The sequence below is a fragment of the Lupinus angustifolius genome, chromosome LG11, assembly GCF_001865875.1.
Source record: "Lupinus angustifolius cultivar Tanjil chromosome LG11, LupAngTanjil_v1.0, whole genome shotgun sequence".
In the NCBI taxonomy this organism is placed as follows: Eukaryota; Viridiplantae; Streptophyta; class Magnoliopsida; order Fabales; family Fabaceae; genus Lupinus; species Lupinus angustifolius.
This window is the reverse complement of record NC_032019.1, coordinates 837,163-857,497: the sequence shown is the minus strand read 5'-3', so window position 1 is coordinate 857,497 and position 20,335 is coordinate 837,163. Positions and strand designations below refer to the sequence as shown.

General features: G+C 34.7%; 1 protein-coding gene across 2 annotated transcripts; it reads right to left on the bottom strand.

Annotated features, from left to right (window-relative positions):
- LOC109360484 (protein CHROMATIN REMODELING 5-like) lies at positions 349-18,663 on the bottom strand. Of its 2 annotated transcripts, none has more exons than XM_019605424.1 (32): positions 18,275-18,663; positions 16,493-17,375; positions 16,281-16,339; positions 15,646-16,083; positions 14,450-14,674; positions 14,163-14,246; positions 12,715-12,774; positions 12,514-12,617; positions 11,999-12,050; positions 11,660-11,726; positions 10,396-10,489; positions 10,238-10,325; positions 10,028-10,162; positions 8,495-8,686; positions 8,329-8,396; positions 7,660-7,753; positions 7,432-7,556; positions 7,276-7,339; positions 6,425-6,631; positions 5,949-6,191; positions 5,761-5,871; positions 5,462-5,551; positions 5,068-5,250; positions 4,854-4,934; positions 4,443-4,679; positions 3,235-3,390; positions 2,963-3,140; positions 2,693-2,874; positions 1,720-2,070; positions 1,542-1,635; positions 882-1,349; positions 349-745 (listed from the first exon to the last, which is right to left on the bottom strand). In XM_019605424.1, exons 2-32 carry the CDS (start codon positions 17,238-17,240, stop codon positions 654-656), a joined length of 5,370 nt encoding a protein of 1,789 aa, XP_019460969.1. In that variant the 5' UTR covers positions 17,241-17,375; positions 18,275-18,663; the 3' UTR covers positions 349-653. The 2 variants fall into 2 exon arrangements, with proteins under 2 accessions (XP_019460969.1, XP_019460970.1); XM_019605425.1 differs by having other exon boundaries at positions 349-887; positions 974-1,349; positions 18,275-18,662.

Sequence of the window (20,335 nt, the reverse complement as noted above, 5' to 3'; positions counted from 1 at the left end):
ATGAGGCCACACCAATACACCAATCTCTTTTTGTGCTTTCCTTTTCAATCTTTGGCTCTGATTAGTGATTACTCATATGTCGATCCAATGGTCAAATAAATTGAAAAAAACAATAAATTTAAGAAGGAATTATACATATTTCCCAATTACATCTATAATACCCTTTGGAAGAGTTCAACCAAATTTCAATATCACTGAGGTAAGTGTAATGATAATATAAACCTTGAACTGTTGCATACTTCAAGACATGAAGATGCCGGAACAATGTTTCAATTAATCGCCTGGGTAACAGGTATTTTATGAATTACTCAAAACGCATCAAAATTGCAAAAAAGAAAAAAAAAACAATTGACCAAATAACTAATAATTCAATTTCATTCGCTATTCATAAATGGAACTGACTTGAAAGAGCTACAAAATCTTGGAGATCATATAATTACCACAATCAAATACAATTTTTGCATCAACTAGCATACTTTACGGAGTGAGCAGGTAAGTCCAATAAAATTGCAAAACTGAGAATGTACACTTTCCTAAGTATGTTTGTAGCAGGTGGGTAAATTCCTTTCTTTTCTAGATTTTTGCTATGTCAACACTACGCTTGACTCGTCTTCAAGTAAGGCTAGAAATCAAAAGGATCAAAGAAATAATGGTCAAAGCTCAATTTCATCTTGCACCAGATCATCGGCTTCAGCCACCTCGTTAGAGATTGCAAATCCCACTGTGTAGAGATATTTCTCAGATCCTTCAGAGGCACCAAAAAGGGATCTGAACGATCTTATTCCCATAGGTTGATTTTTTGTGTGCAGAGAATATAGAATAGCTGAAGCTATATAAATGCAGAGTGAAAGGTAGCTGCCACGTAGCTCACTAGTTTATACCTGAAGTGGAGCCTTGTTTTGAAGGAAACCCACCAGGTTGTGTCCTATAAGGTTTCTCACTAACAAAACGTTTGCCAGATGGTCCAGCCCCAAGAATGCCTTGTGCACTAGCATCAGAAATCCGGATTCCATTACTCATGGTTCTTTGAGGTGGCGACTGCCCCTGGAATTGATCGACACTTTCAGCTCTTCTTCTCCGTTTCCAAGCCTCAGATTTCCCGGTATTATTAACTGGTTCTGACATTTGGTAGTTAGCCCTATTTTGGTATCCTCTTTGCCTCTCCATATGGCGAGGGAACGGGTTTCCGTTTCTGCTATATGGAACAGATGCTGAACCATTGGCATGAGAAGGGCCAACCCCGGCCTCATCTTGTTGCTCCTGTTTAAGTTTGGAATATATTTGATGAAGCCTCTCCCCTGAAAGATGGGAAAAGGTGGAGACATATTTCCAGAGCCGCACTGTCATTCCTGTGAATAATAATAAAAATTCAATGAAGTAGCAGACAATTACAAAAAATACAGTCCAACACCTGTCCTCTAAGGAAATAGAGACCAACAACAAAAATAAAAGGATACAAAACACACGCACCAAAAAGGAACCCTTCCAAGAAAATGAAGAAACTCATGAACACCACTAATCAGAATGTTAAAAGCACTTACTATCTTGCTTGTAGGGTTCCACTTCATGATCTAACACAATTTGATCTATCCTTCGACCAAGAAGTTGTAAATAGTTGCGTATTTTTTGAAGCACCTAAAGTAGAGGGGATAAAAGTAAACACCATATCATATTTGATATAGACATAACAGAAGGAAAGAAGAGCCACTAAAGGTGTACCTTTTCCTTGGGAAGATTGGCACTTGTTGTCTGCAATCTGTGAAGACGTTTCAAGGTTTTCATTTCTTCAACCATCACATCTTGACACCACTCCATCCATTTTACCTCCTTGAATTGCTCATATACTTCGTCATTGTCAGACATTTCACCCTCCTCTTTTACTATAGGTTCAACCTTTTGGGGTTTCTTAAGTCTATCCTTTCTCATTTGGACACTAACTTTAGCAGAACCTGGTTTTTTCTTTTCCTGCCCACGCAACAGCGAGTTGTTCATCATATTTTCTCTCTCTTTCTTAGACGACTTCCGGCCAACTCTGCTATTGGCATGGTTTCCACCAAGAACAGCAAGTTCCTGAACAACAAGTAAAATGATTAGATCATGATAATGGAAAATCAAAATGAATAAAGACTGGTGCAACTAAGTCTAGACTTTGATCAACAATTGAACTACCAAATAAATAATAACAAATAATCAGCATACAAGTCTTTCCCCAGACAGTAATAAGTATAATGTCAAGTCCAGCAAAAAGAAGAAAAAACAACAATGCTGCTGTGCTCTGAATAACACATTACATGTCAGGATTTTTTAAGCACAAAACATACACACTTAGTTTATAAAATTTCCACGAAAAGAGACAAGCATGCATATGGTGATAGAAAACTAGACCAGAAATTAACTATGTTTTATTAAAAGAATCTGCTTTAACATTCTCGATTCCATATTCTCATAACAATCAACCGAATTCCCTTCTTTCCACTACTTGCCAGCTCAACATTTTGTTATGCCTACCCACAATTCCCACTATGACCTCCTTGCTCACATCGCAAGTAATGCTTCATTGCGACCTATTCTCTTCTTTCTAGAATATACCTTAGTGATTGAGGGTCTAAGACACGACTTGTCAAAAATCAAACAAAGTCATGAAGGATTGAAAAGCAATTATGAAGTCTTTACAGTTAAAGTAATAGCATACTTGCTCCAAAAGGGCATTAGCACGGTCTCTCAAATTTGGAGCTCTTGGCAGGAAAGTTTCATGGTGTTGAAGTTCTGCTGGGGCAATCTTTTTCGTAAGACCAAGCCTTTCATCTAATCTAACCTTCTCCCAATTACTAAATCCGTGGTAATGTACTCCTAGAAGCAATCTTGCATCATCAACTGTCCACGAGTAAAACAGAATTAGCAAAAGCACTGACCAAGTCATTCCGAGAAACGCAAAACACAAGCTACATGAGGATAAACCTACTTTGATTCCATCCACAACCTTTCGACCAATTTGAAGGCTTGAGATATGATAAAACACGAAATTGTGCAATAGGATCTTCATATCTACTGATGCGCTTTGCCAGGAGTTGAAGTTCCTGGACACGGGTAAGTAAATCATTTGCCTTAACTGGGACACCAAAAAAATCCAGCAAAGGCCCCTGGTCGAAATATTACATGTCAATAAGCACATAAGGAAATAATAACAAAAAACCAAATCCACACATGCTCTGAAAAAGTTTATGTTATGCCAACCTTGGGATCTACACTTCCATGTTCCACTGCTTCAGTACAGCCATCAATTAGAGCATTGAAGATTTCAGTCTGTGCTTCAGGTGGAGCTGCTCCAACAGCACCACCAACCTCGGCAACAATTAAGTTCATTTGATCCTCGATTCCATATTTCATAACCTGGTGATTTAATTGGAGATGAACATACAAGATATTTACAGCAAAAAATAAAAAAAATTAAGCATATAAATTACTAGGTTAAACAAACAGCAAGCACAATCTGATAAGATAAAACATCAACCTAGAGCGGCCAAAAGAAAAGAATACTGATCAAATTGAGGGAGGTGTAAATGCAATGCCAAAACAACAGCCAAAAGAAAATAACATACTAGACGCTAGCACGACCACCATCTAATACAATAGAAATTACAACAACCACCAAGCCTTAATCCTACAACATGGGGTCGGCTACATGGAACGATTAATACCATAATGCTCTATCATAAATCATGTTCATTGACATTTACAAAGTATTGATCACTCCCACATATAAGTGGGACACTCATGATCAATCTAACCCAAGACTATATACATGTCTGCAGTTTATGGGATTCATTAAGAAAAGGAAGACCAAGTTATGTCTAAATTCAATCATTGAGGATGAGCCTTGGCCCAACAATAAGGTTCAAATTCTGGAAGCGGTCTCTTCCCTTGCAAGAGTAAGACTTCATACATCTATCTTCCCATAACCCACCAGGTGGGAGCCTCGTGTACTGGGTCCCCCACCCTTTACGTGTAACTGTCTAAGTTCAACCATTATTAGTAACCACTAACATGGATTTGAAATGTTGTGGCACCTCAGTTCGTCTTAGCACAGTAGCCCCAGTGATCAAAGCATAAGCTGAAAATTGATTATCACATCCAACAGGCCAAGTAGAAAATGAAAATCCAATAATTCAGTTCTCTTCTCCTCATCTACACCCAGAAGCCCTACCCCCACATTCATCTTTACAATACAAACCTGTTATAAAGTTTAAATGCTGATCCCACAGGACCTAATTAGCGACTTTTTCGAGGATGGAATGGAGAAAATAGCACAAAACTGATTGGGAAGAAGATTATCAACACCAATAAATCAAGGAAATGCCTTGATCCAAATACACGGCATGGCAAAGCCAATATATTTTGCTTACAGATAGAAAACACAATTTCCAACAGTAATAGAACCTTACCGAACGAGAAAATCGTTGTGCATCTCTTTTGGATAAATTCCCATATGACCAATTTCTCACTTGCACAAATGCTCCATCAATCAATGGTACTGCAGGAGCCGAACACTCTGCTCTCCGGCGTTTCTGAACTCGCTCAGGAGGTTCAGGTTCCTTCTTTTTTCTTTTATTACTTCTGTCATACTCATTAGCTTCTGCATAACTTTTAATATTCCTTGCAGAACGTGGAGCTAGAGCTTCCTAAAATAGGAAAAATAAAAGACAGACAGATTAGAAGAAAATATTAAATAGTACATTATAACAGACGATACATACACACATAATTATTAGAAACTCAGCAAGCAATATCAAAGAAACAATATTAGAGATTTTATGAATATATCTAATTATCCCAAATAGAAACCATAATCAAACCTCTGCTTGGAATACAGCATCAGCCTTTATCATCCGACTCCAGAAACCTCCATCGTCTTCATCATTACGAAAATTGGCAACCTGCAAAACAGAAAATTAAAAACGAGAAACAACTTGCCTAACTCTAACCTTTCCCCAGCCTGAGAAATAAAAAAGTCACTACAACAAAAGAAAAGCATGATTAAAAATAAAATTTCGAAGTCCCGTCTCTTGCCTTAAATGCACTTAATAACTCGTGTCCATCCTCTCCCTCAGCTTCTTTCTCTTCGACCTTCTCTGCTCTTTCAAGAATCTCGTCTATATCCATACTTAAGAGTCGTTTCTTGCTTTCTTCATCGTTTCTTTCTTCCTTAAAAAGTTCTTCTGCTCCAAACCGTAAAATTGCAGACAACTCATTCTGTCATAGAAAGCACATGATATAGATAGTGTTAAAAGATTAATAAACAAACAACAAGACAGTGTAAACTGAAATGTTCAATTGAGTCTATAGAATACAAGTAGAAGATCATATCAACTAAGCAGTTCCATCTTTTAATATTAACAGCAAAGAGATCATATAGTACGACAGAGCATCATAATGAATATACAGCTTTCACACATGTCCTTACTTTGTCAAAATAACTTCCTCCTTTTTTGGCCTCTTTCTTCTCCAGCCTACCCTCTGCATTAAGTTTTTGAATCACCAAGTGGTCGAGAACCTATAAAACACATTCAAATTAAAAATAATAATGTAAAAACATTGGCTAGGCATATTAAAATGTAATTGAATTAGCAGGCAGATACACACACACACATGAAGAAAAAATCACCAAAATTCCTGCATACCTATGCATGAGCAAATATAATTGCGAAGTTACAGCAAAAGAAATAAACAAAACCATTGGATATCCAATGGTGCTGAACGTACCATCTTCTTCTTAGCACGTTCCAAAATATCTTCCTCAACACTTTTGCTTGTTACAAACCTATATATGTTAACAACTTCCTGTTGCCCAATTCTATGGGCTCTGCTCATTGCCTAAAAAGATAGACATAAGTGATGTAAGTATCTATAATATTTTGTTGAATGATAATCAAATCAAATCAATCGAATACCTGCAGGTCATTTTGAGGATTCCAATCAGAATCAAATATTATTACAGTATCTGCCGTGGCAAGGTTGATGCCCAGACCCCCTGCTCGCGTTGAGAGAAGGAAGCAAAAATCATCACTACCTGGGGCATTGAAATGCTCCATTGCCTGATGTCGGAGCTCAGCTTTTGTACTGCCATCAAGCCTCTGAAATTGAAATCCACGAAGTGACATATACTCTGCCAGTATATCCAGCATCCTAACCATCTGCATAACTTAGTATTATCAAATACTAGTTCCTAAAGAATATTACTGATGTTTGCAGATTAAAGCAAACTACAATACTTTTAGAGGAGAAACAACACTAGTTAGAAGTTATTTATGATCTTCACAACTCATGAACATTGAACCCCAAAAAAATCCTAAAATCAGTAATAAGATTTTAGAGATACTAGCAGTCATCATCAAGCACATCCTGCATGCCAGATTTAACAACAAACCTGAGAGAAAATTAGAACACGATGCTTGGTTTCATGCAACCTAACAAGTAGCTTATCAAGTATGACCAGCTTGCCACTGCTAAAGACAATTCTCTCTAGCTTACTGTTATCAACAGAGTCTCCACCATAACCATGGTCGGCGCTTTCAAACAAGAAGGGATGGTTGCAGCACTTCTTCAGTTCCACCACAATATTGAGAAGAGAAACCTGGATTTAGCAGAAAAAAGCACAATGAATTTACCGATGATCTTTTAAGAGGAAAAGAATCAGAAGTATACATGCATTATGAAATTAAACCTATCAAAATTGTCAGTCCAGCTGATAACAAACAAATGCAGCATTTACTTAATTCCTTCCCTAAAATTGCACAGAACGATAATTTTCGGAAAAAAATATATTAAAAGGAAGGAGAAGCTAAAAGCTAGAATAGATTTTTGAAATTCATGTTAGTGAACATCAATTGCAAGGTATGGGATTTGAGTCCCACATTGGAAATTAGGAATTCTAATTTGTGGTTTATAAGGCCTAGGGCTCTCCAACTACAATAGCTACATTTTATAGTGTGGCTACCCCAAGGTTCTTATCATAAATCCACCTTTTCATTTGATTTTTAAGTTAAATGATAAAAAATTGAAAACTCCAATAACTATAAGAAACCCCACTACTAACTAGCTCCCTACTTTTGAGATGTTTCAGCATGCCTGGTTGAAAGGAACCACACATCAGAGCCAAGTATTGGCATCATAAAAGAAATATTAATATTAATATGAAAATTATAGAGATTATCGTCAAGAAAGGACATGATGCTTTTAGGTTATTTAAGTCACAGAAGCACAAGATAGAGATGTAACCTGGTTACCACGAACTCCCTTGTTCAAATCATGAAAGTTGCGTTCCAAAATCCACTTATAGTACCTACAAAAATTGAAGTAACAGCATATCTTTAGAAAGAAAACTTGAAGAAGTTGCATTTAAAAAAACTTCCCAGGAACTAAAACTGCACTTACTGTTTCTGAAGAGGAGACATTTCAACCCTAAGGATGCGCTCAATTTTTGGGGGTAATGATTTCTCCACGTCTTTGATAACTCTTCGAAGTATGTGAGGTCTTAACTCCATATGAAGATTTGCAAGCTAACATAAAACAGTACAGATGGATAAATTACATTGAATAAGCCAAAACCTGAGAAAATCAAGTAACAGAAATAAGTAAAGCATGTCTGATATCATCTTATACCTCATTCTCATTGAAAGAACTCAGATTTTTATAATTTTGAACAAAATCATCCTTGCTCTTGAACTTGTTAGCGTCAAGGAAGTGGAGCAAAGCCCTAGAAAGCAGGTGAAGGGGAAATTGTCTTACAGAAAAGAAAAAACTGAAGCACACAAAATAACCGAAAACATGCATAACCTAATTAAAAATCAACACGAAAGACATGATACAATAATAAACCACCAATAAGGGATTCTCTTGAAGGAATGAAAAACAAATTTTAAAAAATATGTATTACAAAAATAAATATATTTTCTTTCAAAATTGTGATAATGCACCAAAAACAAATGCTATTTATTTGCACAGTAATTAACAACAAGATAGGAACAACCACATAGAAGCACCTAGGAGGTGTATGACTGTAGGGATGTTAGTATTACCAGCTTCAATACACAAGCAAAACAGTTAATCATGTAAGCTGCTTAACATAAATGACTGAGTTAGTTAATCATGCACCAATAGTAAATATTATGCATGTTCAGTTAGCACAGGTTGAAGCAGAATATTTCACGAACAGGTAACCAACATTTTTTCATACTAATACAAAAACAAATATTAAGAAATATAATAAATTCACAAAAGATGCAAACTTCCTTTGACTAATCTACCATAAAAGGAAAACGCTAATAATACCATAGCTCTTCAACACTGTTCTGTAGAGGAGTACCAGTGATAAGCAACTTATTCTTGGTGCTAAATTCCTAAAAGGATCAGCAAAAGAATTAACCATCATTTAAACAGATTAACTTCAATATTATAAATAGCATCTCAGCACTGAAATTAAGATAAAGTTACATACTGAAAGTGCTGTGTACAACTGCGCCTCACTATTTTTAAGTCTATGAGCCTCATCTACCATAAGATAACACCATTTGATCTTGGAGAGAACAGCCTTGTCCTTCAAAACTACTTCATATGTAGTCAACAGTGCATTAAATTTTATTGGTCTGCCAGCCTTCTTATCATCATAAAACTCGTACTGTTGACAAACCTGCAAAAAATAACAAAAACACAAGAATAAGAAACAAAACTTCAAAGAAATGAAGACAATAAAATTTTGGATTAAAAAATTGGTTACAAATTGCACCATCTGCATGTAGATTATGAAACCCAACACAGTTTGTTTCCATGCTTATTAAGGTTTCAACTATCAAAAAGTAGAATAAAACAGATAATTTGAAGAAAAAGACAACTATAAGAACCACATCCACTCACTGGAGCTGAGCATAAACAATAGTAGCCAAATTATCCTCTCTAAGACTAACTAGGAAAGAAATAACCTTGTTCTGATCTATGAAAAAAATTAAACTTGTTCCTACCACACCTAGTGGGACTAAAGCATGAGTGTTGTTGCCGATCTATAAAAAAATGTCATATGCAAAGTAATAAACTTTTTTCTTTGTAGTAACAAATCTCCAACCATAACAAAGCAAACCATGATATTGGGGTTAATAATAAAAGTTGTTTAGAAGGGGGAAATAATGTCATGATTATGCTCGACCATAACTACAAGCATCTCCGACCATGTGAATTGCATTCCATGGGCCCTGCCAAGACACCTCACTTCTTTCTTTTTGTTTGATTGAAAAATAGTAGTAGAAGAGAAAGGAGAAAATAGGACTATATGAGCCCTGCCATGCCACCTCATTTCTCTTTAGGCAACCTAAGCAACTGTCACTCTAAGTTAAAGAAGTTCATCAAGCGGGCCCCAGTTGCCTCATATTTTTATATTAGGTCAAATTCTATTTTATTTCAACTTAAAATATTAACAAAATTCTATAATCAAGTCTGTGGGGCCCATATAAACTCTATACAACAGTTGCTTGGCTACACAACCATGGTGTACAACTCAACATTCAACCATACAATTCTTGTGCAGCAGTGCACAAATCCCTATTCCAAAGGAGAATTATCACATTGTCCACAACCATATAAGGATTAAAAGAAAAGGCCAGAAGACATAAACAAGTAAACAACATAGAACAAAGTGAAGAACAGTACTGCCAATCCTGCCATCAGCACAAAATCCAACGGTAAACTATACCCTCAACCTTTCCAAAATTTTCTGTTCACCTACTTTTGATGTTACGTACATATTATTGAACCAAAATGAAGAACCGTGCTGCCATCAGCACAAAAAGACTACAAAAATTTTGGACTAGAAGTTGAATTAACATCTTAAGGATTCATGTAGAAAGTTTATTACATCCTGCAACCTTTTAACGTTATCTGATTTAACAAATATATCTGGAGTCTAACAAAAATACAAGTTGCTATATTTGAAAGATTTAATAACTTGCATGAACCAAAAACTCAGAGATATATGTCTTACCTCTCGACTTGCACGAGTACCAACATATACAATAATGTTCATATCAGGAAGCCACTTTCGGAATTCTTTGGCCCAGTTTGATAAAGTAGACAATGGAACAACTACAAGAAAAGGACCATGGATTTTCTGGGCATTCTGTATAAGGAAAAAATAAATCTATTAATTACATTGCAGAGGCTTTTATAACCGAACAGAGAATCAATGTTTTACCTGTAGAAAACCTAGCATTGATACCGACTGGACAGTTTTACCAAGACCCATTTCATCAGCTAAAATGACATTTGTATCGTTCCTCCAACTAAAAAATACAATAGACAGATTTAGAACACCAAAAAATGAGAAGCATTAGCTAATACATACACATATACCTGTTAACAAGAAAATTCAGACCCTCTAGTTGATAATCACGGAGCTTTCCACCTTTCAACCATTCGGGTTGTTCCTCAAGTTTCCGCAAACTTGCTAATCATCACAAACACAGATTAAAATGAGAATTTACATAACTGGCTGAGAAAAAGACAGTTTACATAGATGATATCATTTGGTACTAGTCTACCAGATAAATGATAAAGGATGTAACTTGAAAGATATAGGAAATTCTCACCATGAAATTAGAAAGAAAACATTTATCTACTTCCACATATTTGAGCTAACGTAATGATAAACTTTTCAAGTTCAATCAATGCTATTAAAACACAAACCTAGGATGGACAAATCGAAGTTAATGATTAATTAGCTAATAATCTGATTTTCAATTAAGACATGCCAGTTTTGATGAAAAGTAGAAAAAAATGACAATAGAGTTCAATCCCCAGAGAAAATATAATACACAATCTTTTCTTGGAGAGAAGAATTTCAATAAAAAAGAGAAGATTTTTATAATTGCATCTTCAAAAAAGATTTAGGACAATATCTACGAATTTTTGTCAGCTGCATGGCTTATCTTTGCGCAGTCACTCTACAACTGTGGGTTTCATATTAAAAATTGACATTTTGATAATCTACTGCATTGATACATTTTAGGTACACTAAGAGTATAATTTTTAAATTGATAAAATTATCAGAGAATAACTAAAGGAAGGAACAAAAGCAAGGGTGGCAAATTCTCTTAAAAGGAAACAAAATGTCAAAAACAGGGAAAAAGAACAGCCAAAATCTAATGGTTTTTGATAAAATACTGCCATTAATGACATCAAAATTTCTACACAAACAAACCCAAAGACCACACATATCCAATCCTGCCCCAATGTTAAAGAGAAACATGTCATTAAAACAATGACTACTTAGAAACAGAATCAAGTAAACTGGGACAAAGAAATCCCTCGCAGAGATTATTTTCAGGTCTTCAAACAAGGGTGAAACAGAGCTATACAGTGATATAGCGCACGTAGCAAAACTGTACCAAAAACAAAGAAGGTTTGCTTAGTAAACTAATGAAGAACTAAGAGCAGAAGTTGCAGATGATAAACACTATTGCACCAACAACCATCTCAAGTGTACGTGAAAAATGTAATCAGTTTTATTGAAAATGGAGGAGAGTAGAAAGCACATAAACATGCATGTTAGCATCCCACTTTTACCTCCGAATAGCATTGCCATACAAGGAGTTTACATAGTCTAACAGATACCAACCTTTGCTATTCTTACGCTGGGAATCTACCGTCTTTCCTTGAACCACCGACATTGCAGCCTCACGAGCCTGTTCAAATATGACAAAAAAAAGTTAACTATCGGGTAATATCTCCCAACTAAAATATATTATTTTTTCATGTGCTATATGCATTGCACACTATCAATAAACGTAAAAACAACAATTAAGCCTTGTCTTGATGGATTTAAAGGTGAAACCCAATAACTTTCATGAGAAGACAACAATGGAATACAATACAGTCAAACAACAAATTTCCCAAAAGCCAAAACCAACATCACAATTACATTATTAGAGAAAACAATAGTGAAATTGAGAACTACCTTATACTCATCAATAACATGCTGAGCAAAAGTGATATCAATGTCCTTTTCCCTGGTACAACACATAAGCAAACTCAAGATTGACCATTTAAATAGTAGTATAGTACAGATAAAACTGCATAAACTTCAAATAACAGCAAAAGGCTGTAGCACTAACTAAATAGGGACCAAAAATTCTAAAATATAGTGCACCAGAAATGCTTAGAGATCAACATCCCCATTTTTAATATGAGCACACTAGATGCACAGAAGCAGTAACTGAACATAGTCATAAAAACTTTTCCCACTAGGTGGAGCTTTTATACATGGATCAAGCAATGCCACATATTTTATCAAAAGCCAAATGTCGCAACAGCTCATTTAGATCTAAATACTATCCAATGTTTTCACCTATAGTCTTTCTTGGTCTAACACTCCCTCTGATTTTGTGACCACCCTCCATCTAATCAACTCCCCTAACAGGATGAATAGAAAAATTAAGAAAACAAATCATTATTAAATCTTGTGTAGTGTACCAAGTTGCTTCAGCATAAGATAGCCCTTGCCACTTGACCAGGTATTCTGGAACAACCATTCCAGAACTATCCTTGCTGATCCTATCTGCAATAATTCTTTCGACCTGAAAATACAAATAACATCTCAATTAAGAAAATATCAAAAGTATCAAGAAGAAGTAGGTCAAAGCGACAAAAATCACAAAATTAAACAAAGCAAACCTGACTGTTTTGTTTGATAATATCTAAATCCATCTCCTTACTGACATCATTGACCTCAATCTGCAAATAGCACACAAGAATGATTACAAAAGTACACACTCATAACAAATATAAAGAGTGTGCTTGGATAAGGTTATTTTGTGTTCACAAAAGGCTTATTATTATTAGCAAAATGATCAAGAGAGAGCTTTTAGCTGAAAAGCTCTTCACATGTGAAAATTAATCATGACCAAACATGCTCAAATATAATGAAAAATACATCTTTCATTTTAAAGTAAAATTATGATGGCACAGAGTGATACATAATATAATTGGGGAAACACATATAATAAATAAAAAGGAACATGTCATTGTCCCAACTAGTGAATAGTGATGAGCTATAATGCATGGGTACTCAGAAATGGTGGATGTACTGGTAATTACTAGGCACACATGGGTACTGGCACAATACACATTATAACACTCAGCAACAAGTCATTATCAATCAATGCAAAACATCATGTTTTGTTGATAATTTTGTTTTCCTATTAAATGAAATGAATTACTGTAGTGTTAACTCACAAGTGCAAGTTTAGGTGGTGGAATCAAGCCAACTCGCATGAAAACTCAAACCTGTGTGAACTCGGGCAAACTCAGGTGAACACGCATAAACTCGTGAGTTCACCAACAAAATTACAAATTTAATCACCCACTCAAAATACATTCTTCAAACGCCCAAAACGATGTTTTTCCATGACCAAAACACCTAAAATTATGATGTTTCCTGACAAATCACAAAAACACCAAATTCGACTAAATATGAACTTAGGATTTCCATAAACTGTCTTCTCTCTCGGCCTCGCCTCTACTTGACCGTCCACCTAATCTTCCGAGTGTAACTATTTTTGGTAAATGCATTAGTGTATCATATAAGATTTTTTTCTTTGTATAGGTTATGTTGATCTTGATGTATATCATTGGATATACATGTTATGTTAATGTATTAATTAGTCTATCAAATAATATATGTTAATGTAGTATTGATGTATTATTGGCTATATATGTAATAATGTATATTTTTAAATAGGTAAACTCATACTAATCCATGAGTCGAGTTTACTTGACAACCATGCTCGTAACTCATACCAGTACCACTAATAAAAGAAAGAAAATAACTATAAAGAATATCAAAACAACAAATGCATAAAGGATCAGAGAATGCAGAGCAGAAAGTGAGGATGACTGCCCAATCGCCCACCATCAGATATAGCCCATTTAATTGGATCATTCTCCAAATGCTGGGCAGTTTACCTCTGAAGCAAACTTTGAATTACTGGAATTAACTAATACCCTATTTCAACCACAAATTTCTGCAAGAATTTTTGCAGTATTTCCAGTCTATGAACCTATTTTATATGAACCAGAATATCAAAATCAAAGTATTCAAATAGCTGAAAATAAATATTCACCTCCTCTCTTGAGATACTCTTCCTATGCTTAATGTCTTCCATTATCTTCTTTGTATAATTCAAAACCTTCTTAAAACCACTGAGCTGAAATCTCACAAAGACAGTATGTAGTACACTTCAGTCAAAAAGAAAAGAAGAAAAAACATAAAGCATGAAATATTAAGATAATGGATAACCAAAATAACAAGTAGCAGGATCATTAAGAGAGAGAGAGAGGGGGAGTAGTAGTAGCAGTAACAGAATAATAGTGATTAATGCACAATAAAAAACAAAGATGAAAATCATACGTTTTGCAGGTCAGCAAAAGATTTCCACTGACAGTGCAAATGTGACTGGCCTTTCCATTTTATCAAGAATTCCATCTCATTCCAATCAACCTCAGAATCAAACAAGTGACTCATTAAAATGGGGGATGTTGATCTATTATTCCTTTGAGCATCATCGGCCATGCCTTTCGGCTGATGCCAAAGCACCTTTTCAATGTAGTCAGCATCATCTTCTTCAATTTCTTCCTGAATAATATTTAAAATAGATATATAAAAAATAAAAAAATAAAAATCAATAGGGTTAAATTAATAGCATACATTGAGTAAAGACGTGATATTAGAGTAACTTCACTAAGTAACATCCCACATTCCCACCAGCGAGCCATTCTCATATAAAGAGGATGATAATAACAGCCCTGGAACAAAAATCCTTTTTCACTGATAAATATCCTTTGACAGGTATAATAGAGTATATTTTAAACAAGACCCTGCACTTCACACAAAGATTATATCCACTCTACATGAAAACTTTATAATCCTTCAAGAGAGGTAAGGTGGGGAAATCCCAAATCTCAGTCATGAAAGCAACAACAACTGAAAGAGGCGTCTTGTAGCAAACCTCCAAGAATAAATCAACAAACCCAATAACTGAGATCTCACCACCCCCCATGATATAAAAATGAATAATGAAATTCTTTCAACAACTATATACAAACAAAAATTATTTTTCAGCAAGTGTCCGTATACCAATCTCTGCACGTGGGATAAAAGTCATCAAAACTTTACTTAAATCCAAGAAAAAATCGCAATCTTCTCTATCAACAAACAATATGCCTTTAGTAAATTTGTTACACTGTTCTTAGAAAGTTACCCCATAAATTTTATAATCACTTAACGGTTTGTTGCACAATACTTTCATGCTTAAAACAGCCATTCATTTCACAATAATGAAAAAATATAGATACACAAACACCAAAATAGTATATATCTCCATGGTAATCAGTTTAACAGTGTATTTCCATTTTCTAATTTTTTTCCAAGGTGTCGGAAATGAAACAGAAGGACAGAAGATATATTTTCCGAGATTTCAAGTGCATTCAATCAGACTTTCCAATCCCTAAATTGCATACAAACCTGAACTCTGAATTTCATCATGCGACCCCTAGTGTAGAAAAAGAGCAGACATTCATCTCAAATAAGTAAAATGAAGGCTGTACCTTTTGGGACTTTTTCTTCTTCCCTTCATCAGCTTCTTCACTTTCATCACTTTCAACATATGATACCTTCCTAACTGTCCTAGTAGAAGTGCGAACCTCATTGTTGCGCATAGAAAAACTTGTGGGTGAGGAAGAGCAGCCATTATTCCTGCGGACATGAACACCTCTCTTTTTAATGCTTTTGAAATCCTCGTCACTACCACTGTCAGAATCATCTGCTATTGACTCATTGTCTTCAAAAGTTGATTTAACTCTTCTTTGTCGACCAGATGCCGGATAAGTTTTGCGATCTCTAGTAGATTTTAGGCTTTGTCCAACTTTAGCTTGTTGCCTTCCCTTGGGTTTTTTACCATAGAAAGAGTCGTCGTCATCTGAGACATCTACATTTTCATCACTATCATCATCTTCATATGAGCCTTCACCTTCCCAATCTTTATCCTAGAATATCAGTTCAACCACTTAATAATCACTTAGTCAGAAATATTCACCATAAGGTAACGCAACATATGGCCTCTAAATAGTATACACAACCATTGCCCTTCCTATTAGGAACTAAATATTGCAAATAATTACTTTTAAAAAAATGATGCAAATGATATAGAACTTGGTAATTAAAATGGCCACAATCAAACGACCTTGTTTGCTGCATGAACACTTGTGGCAGGCTCAAAGTCTGCATCATCAGGATCATCTTCTGCACGGTATTCACCCGAAAAAGTTAAAAATTGCATCACAAGAGTACAGCAATAATAATATCTAGGTGAGAAGGAACAGACAATAGCTTATATTAAGAGTAGTTTTCATGCTAAAGAAACATTTTTTTATATAAATACAATGTTAAACATACCATCTGCTTCATCCTCCTCTTCATAATCAGCATCACTGTCACCATCGTCGTTATCACCATCATCATCATCTTCTTCGACATCATTTGAAATCCTAGATTTCTTATTTGAATTTCTATTGGGAAAAGTGGACACTTGTTGAGGCCACAAATTCGATCTAGTGAACTTATGAATCCCCCGCTGCTGCAATGAGTTACGCTGCTCTGCCTCATCCTGCTCATAATATTCATCAGACAACATTTCTTCAGCAGGAGCATCATGATGGCCTACTGGACCTTTTCCTTCTTCCTTTTGTTCATCATCTTCTGAGTCTAATCTTTCCCCTTTTCCATCCAATGAATTACCTTCAGATCCATCTTCATTTCTATAGTCCGATTCACTTTTTGATTCATGCCCAGATTCAGAACCATTTTGTGGATGCATAGGTTGGCAGTCCTTCCAAAATGTCGAACCCCACCTCCCGACCGTAGTTGTTTTACTAGCAGCAGTCTGTAAGTTTGATTCTCTATTAGCAGCTCCATCATCAATTGCTGCCTCCTCATTTTGAAGTCTACTGGCACCATCTGGTTCACCATCACTCTGATATTGTGCCTCCGTGTTCATATCAAATTCTTTCTCACTAGAAGTTGCATCAGGACATTGATTACCTACCAATCTATGTACACTATTCGCATTGTGTCCTTTGACTTTATCTTCCATGACACTATGTGAGACTGTATCATTTTGAAAGTTCCTAAAGAAAGCCATCATGTACTGTATGACTAACTTAAAGTTTCTTTACTTCAGTCTCCTCAAAGTAAGAGTGGTTGGTAATAATATATAAAATAAAATAAAAAAGGACTGATATATGCCACTAGATGCTTTTGTGATCTGTCTCCAGAAAACCTGGACAACAAAAGAATGATAAATTGTCAATAGGATTTTGAATATGCTCAGCTCGAGTGATTAATAACACATGACAAAAGCATGTTACTGAACACGTAAACATATGATAACATAAACATGCTAATAAACAAGTTAGTAACGAAATAAAAAGCACGTGTTCCAACTCTCTAACAAGTTAAAAGGGAAAGACAAAAGCATAGGACCAATTTATATTTCACACAATTTGATCAATAGTATATTCTTACATAACCACCAAGCATGCTGAGCTGTTAATATTGAAATTACTTCAACAACTAGTAAGGACATTGAGGTTAGATTCCAAAAACTAATGAGTGGGTTAAAATTCACATATGCTCTTTATTTCCACATGTTCTCTGGCAATCGAGTAATTATAAAATGGAAATGAAATCCAAACAATGGGTCTAAGGTGGAATTCAAGCAGAACTTGAACCTGTTAGTGTAAATTATATTTTAAACTTTAAATCCTAGGTTGAAAACAATTACATTCACATTAAACCATGTTCCGGAATGAACTCCGATAATCAAAGAATGTAAATACTGCTTGTCTGCTTCAAATAAGAGTCAAACGGTCAAAAAAGAACACTGCTAAAACCCATAGTTCGCCAAACTCGAATTTCAACACCTTGCAATGCATAAAACCATCAACGCCGAACAAAAAACAACCTAAGCTCAAAAGGAAAGGACAAGACCGAATCAAAACGGAAAAAGCAATGGATCAACAAGCATATTCAACGAAGCTCGCCACTAAAACCCTTAAGAATAAAAAACGAACCTAAATCTGCAATCAAAACCTAATTCCGAAACCTAATCACTACGAAATGTGGTAATCGACGCGAGCAAAGACACACAGCGATGATGGAAGAGATAGCGGCTCTCACCTTTCAAACCAATAGCAAGCGAAACAAAGTTCCGCCAATTTGGTTCAAGTGCAAGGAACCGCAACGACGAACGACGGTGCGCAATGCTTATAATCGTGCGCACCTTCTCATCCGACAAGGAATTGCCGGAAACCGAATATCCGGCGAACTATATCAAATACAGGAACAAAGGATATCAAAATCGGTTGCAAATGGAGGTTTAGGTCCGCAGCGATGTTCGGAATGAAACGGCGGTGGCGGTTGAGATGACGGCGGAGGTAACGGCAGATTGAGAAAGTAAAACGACGAGGGATTTGGATTAATGGACGGCGATGATGTGAATATGGAGAGTGCGTAAGAGAGAAAGAAACTTTTTTCTTTTTCCCCTATATTTTTTTAGAGAGATAGAGAAAATTGAAATATTAATAATGTGACAAAAAATTTAGAGTATTTTTTTTAGATTAAATACAAATTTTAGTCTCTTATATTTTTTAACCTTATCAGTTTATTCCTTAAAAAAGACCAACAAATAGTTCAAAAAATTTCAAATGTATATCAAATTAATTTTTTTATGGTCAAATTACTTTCTACCAAATATTGTAAAACAAATTAAAAATAACTAATTAGATTCATATTGTGTTAAATTATTTTATATTTTTTCTTTTGTTTGAATCACTAAAATCGTAAAGTTAAAAATATTCACTCTTCTTTTTTATCAGGAGAAACGTTTTTCTTTTATTTTACTCCCTTATTCGATTAGTTTGAGAATAACCAATTATATTGGTTCACGTGTTGATGAGATTGCATGGTGTTTGAATCGAACGGTGTGGGTAAAGCTCCATTTTGTTTTCTTCTTAACTTTTTCAATATATTGAAAAGGGATGGTGTTCTGTTAAAAAAAGTTATTTTAATTAATTAGACATAAAATATATATTTATTGACGTCATTATAAATAATTAGATATATATATAGGATGTTCAAGATTGAGTATAAGTTTGAGTATTCAACTATTCTTAGATAATAATAAAAAATAAGCAAATTTCATTACATTTTATTAACTTAAATACAAATCTTTTCAATACATCAATTTAGTGGTGTGAGAGTTCACTAGTCGATAAAAGAGGTAGTTATTAGATAGGCATCAAAAAAAATTAACCATTAACCTGTAAGTTAAGGATACTAATGATTAAATAAAAATGAGATTAAGTGGAAATGGGTGTTGATGTGATAGTTTTTAATAATTATGATGTTTCACAATGATGGTAAAGGAATGATAGTACTGGTAGAAGATATATGTTCATCATATACAAAGTTTAAAGGGTGTGTGTTGTGACGAAAAATATGTTGATAGAAAAGTAAATAAAATGTCTTACAGTTTATCATAAATTTTGATTAGTTATCTAATTTAAATTTATTCAATAATTAATATTAATAAAGTAATAATATATAATATTTCATAACTAATCACGATATGTTACATTGAATCCATAGAATTGCATTATGTATATCAATAAAACATTGATCTAGTTGATTTCTAGATAAATCTAAATATCAAATATTTGATTATTGTAAACAATACTTGTTATGAGCAATCACGCTTCTCCAAATAGATTAATTTCTTACACATGGAGTGAAAGATACATTGGTTACACCAAAATTGTGTATAGTTTTGCTAGATGGATAGTCAAAAGTTAGAGAAAAATACGTGCATTAGCAATATATGAGTTTTATAAACCGATAGTGTATTATCCACAATTTATATTTAGTCATCGTGTCTCTTAAGCAAAAGTAATACAACAAAATGGTGTATAATCTAATGATTATATATAAATCTTTATAGTGACAGTGTATAAATATTATAATCTTAAAAGTATGGATGAGTAGGACTCGACCCTACCCACTTACCCAATTTGACTCAATTATAATATGACATGAATAGGATCGGGTCTTATTAGGTCTATAGCTGGATTTGAATTCAAAAATTAAACTCATACAATATTTAGGACCGAGTATGAGATAAACATGACTCATCCCGACTTGTCTTATACTCATTCACTTATCATGTTTGTATGTATTTATATT